The sequence below is a fragment of the Gavia stellata genome, chromosome 4 (assembly GCF_030936135.1).
Source record: "Gavia stellata isolate bGavSte3 chromosome 4, bGavSte3.hap2, whole genome shotgun sequence".
NCBI classification, from domain to species: Eukaryota; Metazoa; Chordata; class Aves; order Gaviiformes; family Gaviidae; genus Gavia; species Gavia stellata.
This window is the reverse complement of record NC_082597.1, coordinates 84,009,526-84,025,072: the sequence shown is the minus strand read 5'-3', so window position 1 is coordinate 84,025,072 and position 15,547 is coordinate 84,009,526. Positions and strand designations below refer to the sequence as shown.

General features: G+C 47.5%; 2 protein-coding genes across 2 annotated transcripts; one reads left to right on the top strand and one right to left on the bottom strand.

Moving 5' to 3' along the window:
• Positions 1-7,775: 7,775 nt before the first annotated feature.
• Positions 7,776-8,714, top strand: LOC104254834 (olfactory receptor 2A12). The gene has a single exon (XM_009808720.2). It carries the CDS (start codon positions 7,776-7,778, stop codon positions 8,712-8,714), a length of 939 nt encoding a protein of 312 aa, XP_009807022.2.
• Positions 8,715-10,020: 1,306 nt separating this feature from the next.
• Positions 10,021-15,111, bottom strand: LOC104260512 (late histone H2A.2.2). Its single transcript, XM_059816729.1, has 2 exons — positions 14,500-15,111; positions 10,021-10,092 (listed from the first exon to the last, which is right to left on the bottom strand). Exons 1-2 carry the CDS (start codon positions 15,109-15,111, stop codon positions 10,021-10,023), a joined length of 684 nt encoding a protein of 227 aa, XP_059672712.1.
• Positions 15,112-15,547: the final 436 nt, after the last annotated feature.

Sequence of the window (15,547 nt, the reverse complement as noted above, 5' to 3'; positions counted from 1 at the left end):
TAGAAAACATTTCTTTGCTCTTCCTTCAGTATGAAGTAAAATGGTAAGAAAACCAAGTTCAATATCTTACTCTGAAGTCAAAGTAGCACCTCAGTCTAACAGCACTGAACACACAGGGTAAAAAAATCACTTGAGGCTTTTTTGAGGCTTAAATCCCAGTGGTTTTTATCTCACCACACAATAAAAATTGCTATTCTAGGACTAGAGGGTCTAGAAGTGCAATAGTATTTAAAACCAGACAGTTTAAATACAGGGGAAGGAGAAGACGGGTTTGTGCTTGGACAAAATCTTCACTGTTCATCTAGCATTGCAAAATAAAATCCAGCAAGCCATTTCTTTCTATGGTTCAATATTCAAAAGCTAGTAGTATCAGATAAAACAAACTGCTGATTCATTCAGTTTCAATATTAGTGCTCTTAGTGCCATATATCAACCCATTTAAATACATTTTAATGTTTTAAGTAAAACCTAGCTATAATCAACAGCTTTATCACAAGGCAGAGTGAAATCTGAGAAAAGGCAAAACCAGAGAACTGTTTCTTTCACACCAATAGTGCTGTAAAAGAGAGAAAGAGGGCTAAATCCTTCATCACTGACACTAGTCACCTTGCTCTAGAAATCACTGGGAACTTTGTAGTTCTCAGGACCCTATGGTCCCGCTTACCTGCAGAAACCCAATGCTGACTTGCAGAAGCTGCTGGAATTCCTTACCTAAAGAAACATACCTTTGATGACAACTCTAAAATCACAGATTGATGCCCAACTTTGCTCAGTCTTGCCATTAATATCTTTCCTGAGCTATCAGAAGCAGTCTTTCCTATCTCCCTGACAAGGACTGGGGAAAAAAAAGGGGATAGACATCGTAACTACATTGCTATTAGGAGAAAAACTAGCTGTTAGAAATGCAGGGTATAGAACAAGTCTTCTGAACACCTGCAATTCAAACAAGTCAGACCTTTATGCACACTGTGAGACCTCTGGGGCATAGTCTTTGGGGTAAATCAAAAGCTGGGAGTAATTGGTAACAGCATCATCAATGGGACATAATAAAATACTACAAATGTCACAGTTTTAATTCATAAATTAAAGAAAACAAATGAAGGAAAGTTTCAATGCAATCATAATTAAAAGCTCTTCTCCCTAAAAAAGGGGAAGTTTTGTTCAAAATTATCAGAAGTGTCTTTTTTAATATTATGACTGGAAAACTGTTTCATTTTCAAGTGGGGGCTGGGGAAAATTCCTTCCACACAGTCTAATGCACAAACCCAAATAAATGTGTATTTCTCAAGAATACATTAACAATTCTTTGGAATTATTTGTAGACAGCAAAGTATATTCACATGGTCAATTCTTGTTAGTGCTATTGGAGTTGCGAGTCACAAGGCAAACTTCTGGGCCAGGAAATCAATGAGTCAACCAAATGCAATATGCCGTTATGACATAAAATGGAAACCTGTGAGTTAACTCTGTCGGAATTGCCATTGAAGAGTTCAGAATATAAAGAAACGCCATTTCTCAGACCTTGTTATTTAGATTTGTTTAATAGTTCATAATCTTGACCTTCCCTGTATGCTTAGACCTGGTTTCATTAGTAACTTCTTGGTTAAATTTTTAGCAAACTACATTTTTTCTTGTTTTCCATATTCTAATTTTTCATATTCCAAAACTGAATGGACTGAAATGGAAAAAAAATCAGCATAAAATATCCAGCATTGTTCTCTGGGTTAATATAATTCAAGAGCAAGAAATATAAGGCTATGCATTACTTCAGAGCTCCTACTGCTGGGGGGTATTCCGAAGGATTTAGTGGCACAAAGTGGAAAGGCACTGAGAGAGATAACTGAGAAGTTTGTTCTGAACCGAGGTGGTGATATGGCAAATGGGGAATGGCAAAGTGCAAGACAAACTAAATCTCCTATAGTGCCCCAAGCAGATTAATAAGTGGATCAAGGATTTCTGAGAGGCTGGAAGTGAAAATAAATCTTTCCTATGAGCTTAGTGGAAACAGGACTTGGGCTCCAGCCCTGCAACCAGATGTGCACGGGGTTAAAATCACTCCCATGAGAAAACGTATGGACAGACCAGACAAAGTTCCACATGTGTAGTGTGCCCAGGAGTGACAGGTTTAGGACTTAGTAGTGTGCCATTCACAACATGCCAAACTGCAGTCAAAAATGTGGTTTGATTCGGAACAGGATGATGAGACTCAGTAACCTCCCCTGCCCCCTCCCCTGCTGAAATTTCCTGATACGAGGATAATCATTTGATGTGCGTTGGCACATCTGTGAATGACAGTTTGTGGTTAATCCAGAAGGCTGACCAAGCATCAGACCACAGTGTTCCGGTCCTAACATTCCTGCTGGTTTTTTAGGCTTTAGCTTTCTATTGGAAACTATTGAGCAGTATTGCTTTACTCTGAGAGACTGTAGTCCAGAAGAAGCTCCTGAACTGGGTGGGTGCAGGATCAGGCTCCAGTCACTATCTCCAATGCCCTGTGTCATGACCTTCCTTTTCCCAAACGCAAGGAGATTGTCTTAAAACCATGAGATGCATTTTTCAGTAAACTTGAGAGAGTTTAGCAGCCTTTCAGAAAGACTTGCATCATGTTTGCAAGCTTTTCTGTCCAACCATAAGCTCAAGAAATTTTAATATAGCTAAGATTATTAGGAAATCCACTCATGCCATAAGCTTAGGCTTTAAGAGAAGCACGAATATCGAGAAGAAATAACCACTCACACCACTGATTAACACCACAATGGTTATGGAGCTGAGGTCTGAGGCACTGTTGAACCTCACCTGCCTCATGGGTTCTTCCAAAATATCCAAGTTAGGGCTAGAAACCCATCAAGGAGAAAGATATACACCTTTTGCACCTCTGTCCCCAGCCCTGGCTCCAGGCACTTGGAAACCCTTCCAAGGTGGCCCAGCTTGCATTAACCATACCATGGCTGCACTGACTATCAGAGGGGCCTTGTGGGACCTTGGTCAATCTTCGACTGTAACAGGACGCATTCTGGATGGGGCCATGCTCATCGAAGGGGTGTGAACCTCACTGCTGGTCCCTTTTCAGAGGGCAAGAGCTATGCTAAGTAGGTTGCACCATTGGCAGGGCTGAGGGGGTGTCAGCAATTGAGTGGGAGTCTGGGGCATGAATGAGAGTCAGCAGAAGTCTCAGGTGACATTGCATGCCTGGGAGTTGAGGAGCTGTAAAGTTTAGTATGTTGTGAGTCTTTGAGCAGTACGGTCACTGATTGTAGGGCAAGGGTAAGGCCAGGATGCTTCAAAAGCTGAGTTAAATTGTTCTATGGGAACACAGCAGCAGACTGAAGGAGGACACGATGGGATTAAATATCCTGGAATGTCATACAGTATCTTAGACAACCTCATCTCCATCACAGCTACTTTTCCATCACTGAATTAGCAGCTGTGTAACAGCAAGAAAGATGGATTTCCACAAGTCTAGCATCAATCTTCACCTCTGCATGGTGAGCTGATGATGTCTTGTTCTGTCTACCATGTGTGCATGGAATATCTTGCTCCTGCTCATGGCAACACTGCAATGACGGTGGGCGCTGGCCAGAGCTTTGAAATCAAACCTTCTCCCCTCCCACCCTGCAGAGAGCATCCCAAAAGTTACCCGTGGTAGGCTTCACTAGAACACATGTGTTCTGCACTAGAGAGGGGGATGAGGTAAGAGAGGGAGGCAGTGCAGGGTTCTTTCTGGATCTCAGTAAGAATGAATTAATAAATGACTTAATAAAACAGCTGTTTCAATAAGATAAAATAAGAAGAAGCATATAGGCAGCAAGTAAATCTTATGTCCCTTCAGATGCTGGGCACCCTGCATTCATGCAGCATCCGACCGATCCTAGATGGATTTTCCCTTGGCACAATGTACAGCTCCTGTCTGTGGAGAAGTTCCTTCTTTTTGGTCATTAAAGATAGTATACAATTTTTCTTAGAAGGAAACAACTCTATTCATAAAAGATGTTCACATGAGACCCTCTTGCTGCACTTTAGATAAAAGCAAGGCCATGCAGGTGGTGCAATAGCTGGTACAAAGCAGGAGCCTGTAGGTTCCTCTGCTACAATCAACCAGCTAAATTTATTCTGTGGCCAAGGGACATGTCTAGGGACACAGCCCGGAGGCCACACTGTACGTGCAGCACAGCACAGACCTGCACCTACTCAGGTTAACTGTCATGTAGATCACAGACTCCTCAATGTACAGTGGTCTCCCAGTCAGGATCTCTACAACACGTTGTTAAACCTCAAGGTAACCTGGTAACTAGAGAAGATCCAGATCTTGAGGGGTTGGTTAACCAAAGGGCCTCAGATCGAATCTCCTCTAAGCCCTTCCTGTGCTTACAGGGTTCTTGATCCTCTCAGGCATCTCCCAGTCTTCCCTACCACTCCCAGCTCCCCCATTCCTGTGTTTCCCTCCCTCCCCACTTTGGCCCCTGAAGCAGCACTCAGCTGAGCATCCTCAGTTGCTGATGGGGAAGAAGCACCCTCCTTGCTCTCCGTGGCATTCCCCCAGCACAGGGTGCTGTAGCCAGGACAAGGCAGTCAGACACGGACACAGCCTGTTTAACAGAGCGTATTGCACACAGTGCTTCTTATAGAGCAGCTCAGGAACAAGCAGGGGAGCTATGTCTCCTGCCTCTCACAAACAGCATTTTACATCAACGACCTTCAACACTGGACGCTCTCCAACCTCTCATTTTTCCCAGTGTTGTCGGTGTTAGGTTATGTGGTTGAATATTCATCTCCACAAACACAAAGGAGTACAAAGGAGCAATCAGAGGTAGAGGAATCCCAGTAACCTAGGCAGAGGCAACAGAGCCCCCAGATGTGGCTTTTCCCAGGGCTGTCACAGGAGAGGGATCGACCACATTGTCTGGATATGAAACCCATCAGACGAGTATTGACTCTCCCCTGCTCACCTCACAGACTGAAGGGGGAATGCACTTCTTTGGCCATGCCCTGCATCTGAACACCCATCGTAGACAAAAAAAGCTTAAACTGTGAATGTCAACAAGCAACACACGACTGGGTGCATATGTATGGCAAGGTCTGTTGTGTGAACGTCTGAAACTGAATTCTGAATGCTCAAGCAGAAGCCTGCTACTTGCTAACTGCAACCAGTATGGGCTGGTTGTAAATTTTGGTAACACCTGGAATAAGCAAAAGTGGCATGTCCTGAATCCTACAATTAATAAAGAGATAGGAGACAGAACGATCAATTAGGAGGCTGATCAGGCATTGTACTACTCACATAGACAATTTAGTTTGGGAAAAATGGGGGCATGGTGTTCCAGAAAGGTGAAGTGGTGCCAAAAAGAAGGTTTCCCAAACAGAAGAAGGGTTCTTGAAAAGAAGAAGGGGACACAGAAAGAAAAAGGTGAAGATCCTGGCTGGAGGAAATATCCTGGAAGTGGGGGAAGACCTTGGAGACCAGAGAGTTACATGGAGACAAATGCCAGGGGATGCCCAGGGACCTTGGCAAGCAACCTCTGAAACTGGTAACGGCGAGCAGCTGCACAGCAGGAGCCAACATGACTTTCTGCCTGACCTTCCTGGACCTGCAGTAACCTCCCTGCTGGGAAGGGGAGTTGCGGTCTCTGGGTTGTAGCACTGTGTATGTGCTGAACCTCATCAGCTCACATGTGTGCATATGTGTGTGCATGCATGTGTGTGAGAGAAAGAAATAATCAAGTAGGGGCTAATCTTGTTGGTTGTTAAATAAAACCCAGAATCCAGATACACTACAGCTTGTTGTTTATTCTGATTCGTCCATGATATCGCCGTAATCTGTCCCGTCTTCTTATTAAACTCCATTTCTATTTCCCTGAGTGAGGAGGTCTCTACTTTGTGTGTACGGTCTAAGTGCCAGCAACTGGAAAGGGACCCTGGCCCACAGGGGACCATGGACCTGCGGCACCAGCAGCTGTGGAGACCTCAGTGTGTACATATTGTGAGGGGGTGTATGTCAGTGTGTGCAACTGCTAGTGAGCATCAAGCTGGACTAGTCAGCAAGTAGAATAAGGGGCTCGGGACCCAGGGACTGGGTTGGCCATAGGTCTGGGGCAGATACTGAAGAGACCAGAGGGTCTGAGAGTAGGCTACTGGGGGGACTGGGAGGCCCAAACCAGCTATGGGAGGTACCAGGGGATCTGGTAAAGTTGTAGGTCTGGAACAGCTACTGAAGAGACGAGACCCTTTTGCATGTGTTTTTGTACCCAAGGCAGCTGGGAGACCATGGGATCCTGGGGCCAAGTACTGAATAGGTTAACTGTCTAAGGTCAGCTACTGATGGCACCCATATTGCTTCCGTCTGTACATACGTATATATTTTCCACTGAGCATCTTTCATCCTGAGTAGCCTGAGAGGGGACAGGATCAAGGCTGTTCGTGCTCTTTGTATTTGTGTGAGTGCTTTGTTTTCAATCAGTGTGGATCTATGTGACAGGCCATGTATATACATATGCATGTGTACATGTGCCAGTTGGAAAATATGTGCTCAGTCTCACTACTTGGCTGAACACGGGGACATGGAGCTGCAGCAGTGTTGTGCTGCATCGAGATACTGGATTTGGCAGCTCCTAACAGTAAGATTTATCCTATGCTAGTATCTCAGAAACAAAAAGCTCTGTATGCTGTCAGAGACAGGGAAATTCTGGGAGGCAGCGAAGAGATAAAGGAGAAAGTGGTGGAAGAGATGATGTTTAACAGAAAAGAAACCCATATGAATGAAGGGCCAGTAAGTACAATGCCATGTGAGTACAATGCCATGTCCGTTTCCAAATAAAGTGGTGTTTACTTTCTGGTAGGATCCCCTGAGTTCAGGTATGGAACTCTGGGGAGTAATACTTGAGATTAATGTTTGTACTGCCTGTTGGCAATCAAAACAGAGTCCCTTCAGACACATTACACAGAAAACTTTGGCTTTAAAAACAAATGAATGTAGGGAGCTGAACAAAGTGGAACAGCTCTTTGTTTCACCTGTTGTCTGAGAAAGTACACAGAACTTTCTAATAAGGTTTCCCTAATCAAAACCACGGAGCTGAACAAATCACATTTGTTCAGATGCTACAGGTAAGGATAATCTTGTGTATAAATGTTAGTAACATTCTTTTAGCAATAATTGTCTGCTGTACCTCCAAGTGTAGCTCTCAGTTTGTTCAGCAATCTGAAGTGAAGTTAGAATAATGGATCAAGCAACTGCAGGTTTCAATATGAATGCATTTCACTAAGGTGAAGGGAGCACAGCAATGGATTAGAAATGCTAGTTGGTCTAATAGTAAAACTGGAATTATTCTATGAACTGTGCATTCATTTTAATATGGACATGATTTAAAATAGCTGCTTTGAAGATGTTCTGGCTTCACCTTAATCGATATCTGAATCTTCATCATGATAGAGAGCTGTTATTTTCTCCAACAGAGAAATCCCACCCCCCCAAAAAAAAAAGCCAGCTCAGAAAAAGACATCAAGGGCAAGCTAGGCAGTAAAGTTGTGCGAGATTGCTCAAAACTGCTCAAAGTTTGTGCGAGATTAGAGCTTGCCATTCATATCTACATCGCTCAGCATGGTAAGGGTAGCACGCACCTTCCACTGGAGTCAGAGGGAAAAACAGGGAGAAGGGAGCTGCAGCGCAAGGAGTAAAGGACGCAACATTCTTAGGAAAACTTTCAATTTTCTTTCCTTTTCCTTGCTCCTTCCCTTCCAGATCCCTGTGGTTGCAGTTTGTGCTGTCTCACCTCCAGCACAGCATGCAGAATGAAACATCTGTCACAGAATTCATCCTCCTGGGCTTCTCCAGCAACCCAACCCTGCGGCTCTGCCTCTTCGGTGTTTTCTCTCTCCTCTACTCTGACACTCTGATGGGAAACGCACTTGTCTTTGTGCTTATCTGCCTGGACTACCGCCTCCACAGCCCCATGTACTTCTTCCTCTGCCACCTCTCCATCGTGGACATCTGCTACGCCTCCAACAATGTCCCCCATATGCTGAGGAACCTCCTTGGACAAGGCAGAACTATCTCCTTTGCTGGGTGCGGTACACAGATACATCTTTATTTAATCTTTGCGCTTACAGAGTGCGTGCTGCTGGCCGTGATGTCTTACGATCGCTATGTGGCAATCTGCCATCCCCTCCGCTATGCCCTTATCATGAACCGGAGGGTGTGCCTCACCCTTGCAGCAGTTTCATGGGCTTTTGGGTTCCTATTTGGTACACTACAAGCCTCTCTGGCTTTACACCTGCCTTTCTGCGGCCCTTGCGAGGTTGACCACTTCTTTTGTGAAATCCTTGCTGTCTTAAAGCTGGCCTGCACTGACACTACTGCCAATAAAGTCCTGATCTTTGCTGTTTGCGTGTGCTTCCTCCTCTTCCCTTTAGCCTTAATCCTAATTTCCTACCTGCACATTCTGGCCACCATTCTGCGCATCCGCTCTGCGGCAGGATGGCACAAAACCTTCTCCACCTGTGGCTCTCACCTGACCGTGGTGGGTCTGTTTTATGGAAACGCCATCTTCATGTACATGGGGCCCGGGAGTGGTAACTCATCTGGGAGGGAGAAAGTTCTTTCCCTTTTTTACAGTCTTGTCAGCCCAAGTTTGAACCCCCTGATTTACAGTCTGAGGAACAAGCAGGTGAAGGAAGCCTTGCTGAAGCTTCAAAGAAGGAAAAGAGTTTTTCAGTCTGTGTAGTTCGGGATCTAGGCTTTCACCTGTCTCCTGTCTTTCTGCTCTTTCTTCCTGAGCTCTTTGGGTATTTCTCACTGAATTTTAAGTGGTTAAAACGTAACACATAAGAGATTATTCAAATGCATTTGTCTCTGTTTCTCTGTACAGTCTAATGAATATCACAACACAAAATGACTGATTATTATTCCTTTTATTAGAGATAACTAATTATTCTTTCTCATATGCAGCCATCCTAGGCAGGTAGTGTGTTTTACCAGAACTATTGACCTAGCCAGAAAAAATAGTTTGTCTTCTCGATTCTAACTAGCAGTCAGAATAAACTACTCCGTAGTAGTTTTTTTTCTGAGCATATCAGTTGGTCTAAAAAGATATTATTTTTCCCTTGGGTATTTGTATTTCTTATATCCTTAGGATGCTAGAGCTTCAGCTCTATTATTAGAAAGAAAAAGAGAGAAAACATGATGCTAATGGGCTTTGCTTCTCAGGAGGGTGAATGAGCTTGTGAAGAGTTTTGGTTCTGCACACTTTTGAGCCTGACACCTATCATGTAGGAAGTGAACATGATGACCATTGCAGTGGAGAAACTACATTTTTGTGATTTTTTCCAGGCTGCTACCCACAGAAGTTCCTCAGACTGAGCTAGCTGAGGTATCTGCACTCCGCAGTTTAGTGCTTGCATTGACCCTGACTCACAGTGTCTTCCTGTTTACCCACATTTCAAATGTCTCTTCCTCAGGCTCTATTTGCTTTGGAAAATTATGCTTTGGAAAATTATGCTTTGGAAAATCTTCCCTGGTCTCTGTGTTGACACATCTAACTAGGAGGTCTAGTGGTTAAAAAGTACCATATATTCCACCAGTCTATCAGCTTTCATGGAATTAATTGTCTCCAGGATCATCCCTTCCAGGAAATAAAGCTGCTAACTGGGATGGGGTTTTCAAAATAATGGACTACATTCAACACATAATTCCTCTGGATCTTTCTACTTGGCACAAGTTTAGAGGAGAAGAAAAAATCTCCCTAGCCCTCATCCTAAACAAGCCTTTGAAGGTTCCTGCCTTATATATTAATTCAGGAGAATAACTGCAGCTACCTGTTGTTGAAAACTTCCTGTGATATATATAACAGTGGAGACAGCTGTCCTCTTATAAAAGAAGAGAAATGGGAAAGCTGGCACCCCCTTCAGCAACAGGCGCCAGCCATGGCTGTGTTCACTAATGTGAACACACTAAATGTCAAAATTTGATTAGCCACATACCATGTGGTTTGAACAGATGTTCATCGATCAGAAGAGGCTATTGCTGATGTTCTAACCCTGAGCATCAATAAACCAGATACGTAAGTCCATTCCTACTTGAACCCTGTAGAAGTCTGGCTTTTTCTAAAGACCATGAGAAAAGCAGAACGGAAAAACAGAAAGAGCAACTGAAATTCAAACCACAACAGCCACAGTTACATTTATAAAGCTAGACATTCAGTGTAGACATTTCTAGGACACTGAGATGACAGAAGGGCCAAATTCCCTTTTCCAAGGCAAAATTATAACATATTAAAAATCTGACAGACTTTTAAAAGTGAAAGGGAGGTGGGAATATAGGAATCACCTTTCCCTAAATTGGATCATTCCTGATTTGATCATGAAAAGCAACAGCATTGGCAAGATACCTACACGATTTGGATAACTGGGTCTGTAAAAGAGCTTCACTGCCTTTATTATCCTTTATTATGCTCACGTTGGCTATCACTTCAGAGCCAGAGATAATGCCTGCACGCACAGATTCACAGAAGAAGTTTGACTGGAAGGGACCTCTGGGGGTCACCTGGCCCAGCATCCCATTTCTGAAGCAGGGTACCTCCTGATGCATGCTCCTTTGCACATCTGCATCGTTCTAGCTCCATGTCCATATATGCTCCATTCAAACTGAGACTGCTGGAGAGCACAGCTGGGCTTGTGACTCTTCTCCTCTTGGCCACTTGGCAGGAGATTGAGGGACGCCTCATTCACCTGGAGTGTACCAGTTCTCTGAATGCAGGGAAACAGGCTGTCTCTCTTACACCCTTCCACTCGAGGTCAGTAGGTTACAGCCAACGAACCTGAAGCACTGCCAGAGAAAAGGATAACAGTGAGTGTGATTTGCGTTTGCTATTGTGATTTGCGCTTGCTGTCTTGGTGGGAGAGAGAGACAAAGCTGTTGTTTAAGTCCAGCCAGGGAGCTCATCTGTCTCTGATTCTCCTCGATCCAAAGCCATCTGCCCCAGTTCTGCCACCCAGCAAAACCTCGTCCTACCTCATGGCTGGGCTGGCTGCGCACACCCGCATTACAGTTGGAGGGAGCAGTATCTATCTCAACAATGGGGGTCCAAAGTGTTGCTCAGGGGCTGCGTCTTTTTCTGCTCATGCCCAAGACTTGTTTCCACCTCTGTTCCTCAAGTCCTTCCTCCCTGGTCAAATTCAGCAAGATTAGAGGCAAACACCGAGTTACTCGGTGCCCGTGTAAGTACCTCCTTCCCATCTGAGAACGGTGCTGTTTGAATCTCATGTTCCCCCTTCCTGCACGCACATGCACTCTAAGCCCTGCTAAAATCACCTTCTTTCTAACCACATCGCAAACCTCATTGGAATAACTCGCTCAGAGCACGCTCTTTCGCTACCTGCTCCAAGCATCCCTCAAGGCTTTGCCCATTCCTTTTTGAAGACTGCTGCACAACCTAGCCCTGACTCATTAGGATAAGGGACAGGGATCACTACGAGGACGTTCATCTTTAACCACATCCTGCCTTTGAAATCACCTGTGACCTTAAGCCCTGCTGAGCTTACGTCCTTGACAACATGTCTCCCTTTGGCCAGAAAATGTGCGCCTGTGCTCCACCATCTCTTAAGTTCCCCTGGACTCCCTATGGCTGACCCAAGCCAAGCGCACAAGATGCGGGTGCCTTTCTTTGCAGACCGCCCTTTAAACCACAGGGCATGGCTGCTCTCACAGGCCAGGACTGCAGGAGCTTCACCTTTCACAGTTCAACCAAGGCAGGTCCACAAGGGCATCTAAGCATCTAAATTGCAGCTGATTTTTGGTATGCTGTGCCATCAGGTGCTCTTTCCCCATCTCTGCCTCCCCACAGCCAATTGTGGCTTTCTCAGTAGCGCTCTCTGTTTGTTTTGGTCCTTGGGGACAACCTCTGGGGTCTGGGGAGGTTTGGGGAGGGATTTCACAGCAGGTATCCGACAGGAATCACTTCATCCCTAAGACGGCAAGGGAAGCAGAGGTGAAGAGCACAGCCAGAAAGGGCAGAGCGGGTGACAATGGCTCTTCCAGGGAGCTGTTGTAGATGGAGAAGTGGATGGATGAACGCACAAGGAGATGGCTGAGAAGGGAACTGAACCTGAGCCAAGGAAAGGGTGAAATCCCAACTTTTAGCTGACAGCCATCGCGCAACAGGCGCTGCAGTGGCGGCAGTGGCCGTGCCTGAGCTGCCATGCAGGCAAGGCACTGCCAGAGCCTGAACCAAGCACGTGGGTCACACAGCCCTGCCGAGTGCTCTGGGTGACGGAGCCTGCGGGCTGAGGCTCTGCCTGCCCAAACGGCACCCGGGAGGGTCCCGCAGTGCCGAGAGAGGAGCCGCACGAGGCGTCATTAAGGTGTCAGCGTTTCAACGATAACAAGTCTGACGGGGCTTCTGCAAGTGGCACGGGTGATTCCCAGTGCCCTCGTTGTGCTGTGACACAGGCCACAGTGGGGGTTGTTAAAAGTTCAGACTCCTTGTTTTGCAAAGCATTTACACGTCTGCTGGCGACGATGTTCGGGGCTGGCCACGCAGGGCTGCCAGACGATACTCCGTGAAGCCCCCGGGGCTGTGAGGTTTCTCCGGCAGTGTCCCGCGGAGTGGAAACAAGCTCTCTCGTTTGGAGCCACCTGCTTCCCCCCGTCACCCCCATGTTTAAGAGAGAGCGCTGTTCTTCTCACATCACGTAGACTGGGGACAAACTTGCGGAGGGGACTGGAAGGCACTCAGCCAAGAGGGCCATTAGCAGAGAGGTTGTAAGCAGTGGCAAAGCCAGGGCTACGAAAGTTTCAGAGCCAGCACCCGCTCTCCTCTCCTTGCAATTAAACAAGCACCGAATACGGTTGTAAAGAAAAGCAGAAAGCAAATCCTGGTTGGAAATAAATGGTCAGAGGCACCCTCACTCTTGAAGAATGTGAAAATTCCTTTTATAAACAGAAATTCTAGTGCAGTTCATTATCACACCTCAAACTTAAGGGTCAAAGTTAAGGATATGCTCTCCTGTATGTCTTTATCTTGCACCACACACCTCGACACCAGGAAAGGAGGGAACCAAAACCCTGGTTATCCGTGGCTTGCTTTCAGATTTCCAGGGGTGGGGTGCCTTTTTTAACCTTTGATAGCCCCTGTATACTGAAAATAATTTAAATCCCCTAGTATTGTAGCAGGTGACTTTGTTGCATTTGGAGCACTGATGATTAGACAGGAATACCTGTTTATTTGATAAATTCCCCACAGCATCAGTATTTATATCAGTATTATTTACATCAGCCACAAGAAGTTTGTGGTGCCACTGAGATAATTTCCCAGGTGTCTCAGAGATGTGTTTATGTGCTGCGTATTGTCTCTGAGGCTTAAAGACAAGGGAGGATGGATGTGACTTTCCCCTGGTCTCCACTGGAAACCACTCTGGAGTATGTTAGCAGAAGAAGATGGAAAGAAGAGTATGTTTCAACTATTCCTTCAGCCAAAGCGCTTCATGCCCCGAGTGTCTAGAAAATCCTGCAATGAGCTGGGTCACCTGTTTGTAGCAGTTTTGAGTGGAATGCATTTGCCTATGGAAACCAGACAACACACTTCCCGATGGTGTGTGTGCCCTTCCTTTCTCTTCCACCTCTTTCCATGGAGTTCAAGGAAAAACTAGCTTCAGCCTAGGCATATAGGATACATACTCAAGATCCCGAAGACCTTGCAGTGTGGAAATAAATAGGAAAAGTGGGGAAAAATGAGTAAGAGTCACTGTCAGAAAGGGGCTTTTCCTGCCTTTGCAGGGTCCCAGATGGGGATATGCCTGGTGGGAAGCTCCCACAGGAGGGCCTGTCCTTGTGTACTTCACCTGGAAGAAAGGCAGGCAGTGTGCTCGGGCTGGATCTGGAACCTGAGGGCTCTCTAAGAGCCATGGAAAGGAAGGTGTGGAGGATCCCGGCCGTCAGGCTCTGCATGAACAGGCAGCTGTGGAAATTGGGGTGCTGATAGTGATGAGCCCAAGTGCTTTCCTGCCCTCCCCACCCAGGAAGGAGGGTGTTCAACTGCGGGGCACTTGCAGTCTCTCCCATATTACTCCTTGGGACGGTGCAAGAGGCACCTCCAGGGCCCTCGGCTCTTCCAGAAACATCCACCCTCTCCATCCCTCACAGCCTACGCCCATCCTCTGTGGGGCAGATCCCTTCTCCCCCTCTCAGCTGCTTTCAGACCAAGTGCAAACCAGAGCTGGAGGCAGGTGCTACCTGTCAGGGCCACTTGCCCCCCAGGCAGGTTCCTGCCCTCCTTCTCAGCAAGGGCTGCTCTACAGCCTCCCTTTGCAGAGCTTTATCCCCAGCCCCAGCCGCGTGCCCTTGTCCAGCCAGGAGACTTAGTCCAACACGCAGCACAAAAAGGCCCCATGTCCCGCTTGGCATTGCAGAAGCTTTTATTGCCCCTTAGACCATAGTGCCTTGCACACGTAGCAGCCCTGGCCGTGCCTTGCCGGTGTGGGGCAAGAGCTTCTGCTTTCTTCTCACTTGACAGCAGCAGTGGCACGGGCAGGTGCAGCCCTTTGCGTGGGGCATCTCTTCTTGCTCTTGGTCGTCTTCTTTTTGGAGGGTGAGGCCACACGCCGTCTTTGGGGGACAGCCTTGCCACGGCCCCTGGGCACAGCGCCTCGCAGGAGCTTCCTAAGCCCAGAGATCTTTTGCACCGCCATCTGCAAGTGCAATGGAGAAATGCGCTGCTGCTTGCTCTGCTTGGAAATCTTGCCAGCCACTTCCATGGTCTTGTGCGTCACCCACTGCAGCACCGCAGCCAGATAGACGGGGGCCCTGGCTCCAAAGCGCTCAGCAAAGCGGCCTTGGCGCAGCTGCCTGTCTACGCGGCTCACGGGGAAGAGCAGCCCGGCCCGGGAGGACCGGGACAAGCGGCTCTTTTTGGCCTTGGCTTCGCTGCCTTCGGAGGGGCCCCCGGAACGTGTCGCTTCGGGCTCCCTCTCCTGCTCAGGCACCGTGCGGACCTCCTCTTCTCCGGACATGCTGCTCGCAGCTTGCTCCCGCAGGTGCCCCCACGCTGCGTCCTCCCGTGCCCGGCCTGCCTCGCCCGCCTGTCCTTGCCATCCTTGCTGGCCCTCGCTGGTGGCTCCTGTCTCCATCTTCAGCTTGCCTGGGCCTGGCCAAGCCTTGTCCGGGCAGGGTGTCCCCTCCCCACGTGCTCTGGCCGGCACCGACCCCGCTTCGGCCCAGCCCCTCTGAAGAAGAGCTCAGGCTGTGGCCCTCTCCTGCGCAGGTTCGGGCCCTTTGCTCACCAGGGCAGCGGGAGCAAGGGCTCTCCTGGGGTGGCGGGGACCAATAGGAAAGGACTTCCTCTGTGACCTCACCTCCTCACTTGTGACATCATCGCTGCCAGTTCCGCCCTCTGTGGGTGAGCTCAGGGAGCAGCTCTGCTCCCCAGCTCCGCTCCTCTTTTCCGCGGCAGAGGCTTTCCCAGCCCTGGGCACGGGGGGAGCTGCTACAGGGCCGAGCGCTCTCCCCTCCTCTGCCTTCTCCTCCCCGTCCCTGCCCTGCGACAGCTCTCCCTTCAGCCCTTGT

Bases quoted from the DNA above. Each gene is read 5' to 3' on its own strand.
- LOC104254834 (XM_009808720.2), top strand. From the start codon at position 7,776: ATGCAGAATGAAACATCTGTCACAGAATTCATCCTCCTGGGCTTCTCC.
- LOC104260512 (XM_059816729.1), bottom strand. From the start codon at position 15,111: ATGGAGACAGGAGCCACCAGCGAGGGCCAGCAAGGATGGCAAGGACAG. The intron at 10,093-14,499 runs GCTGTCAAGTGA...CATGGTCTTTAG, and splicing joins CACCTGCCCGTGCCACTGCT to AAAAAGCCAGACTTCTACAG.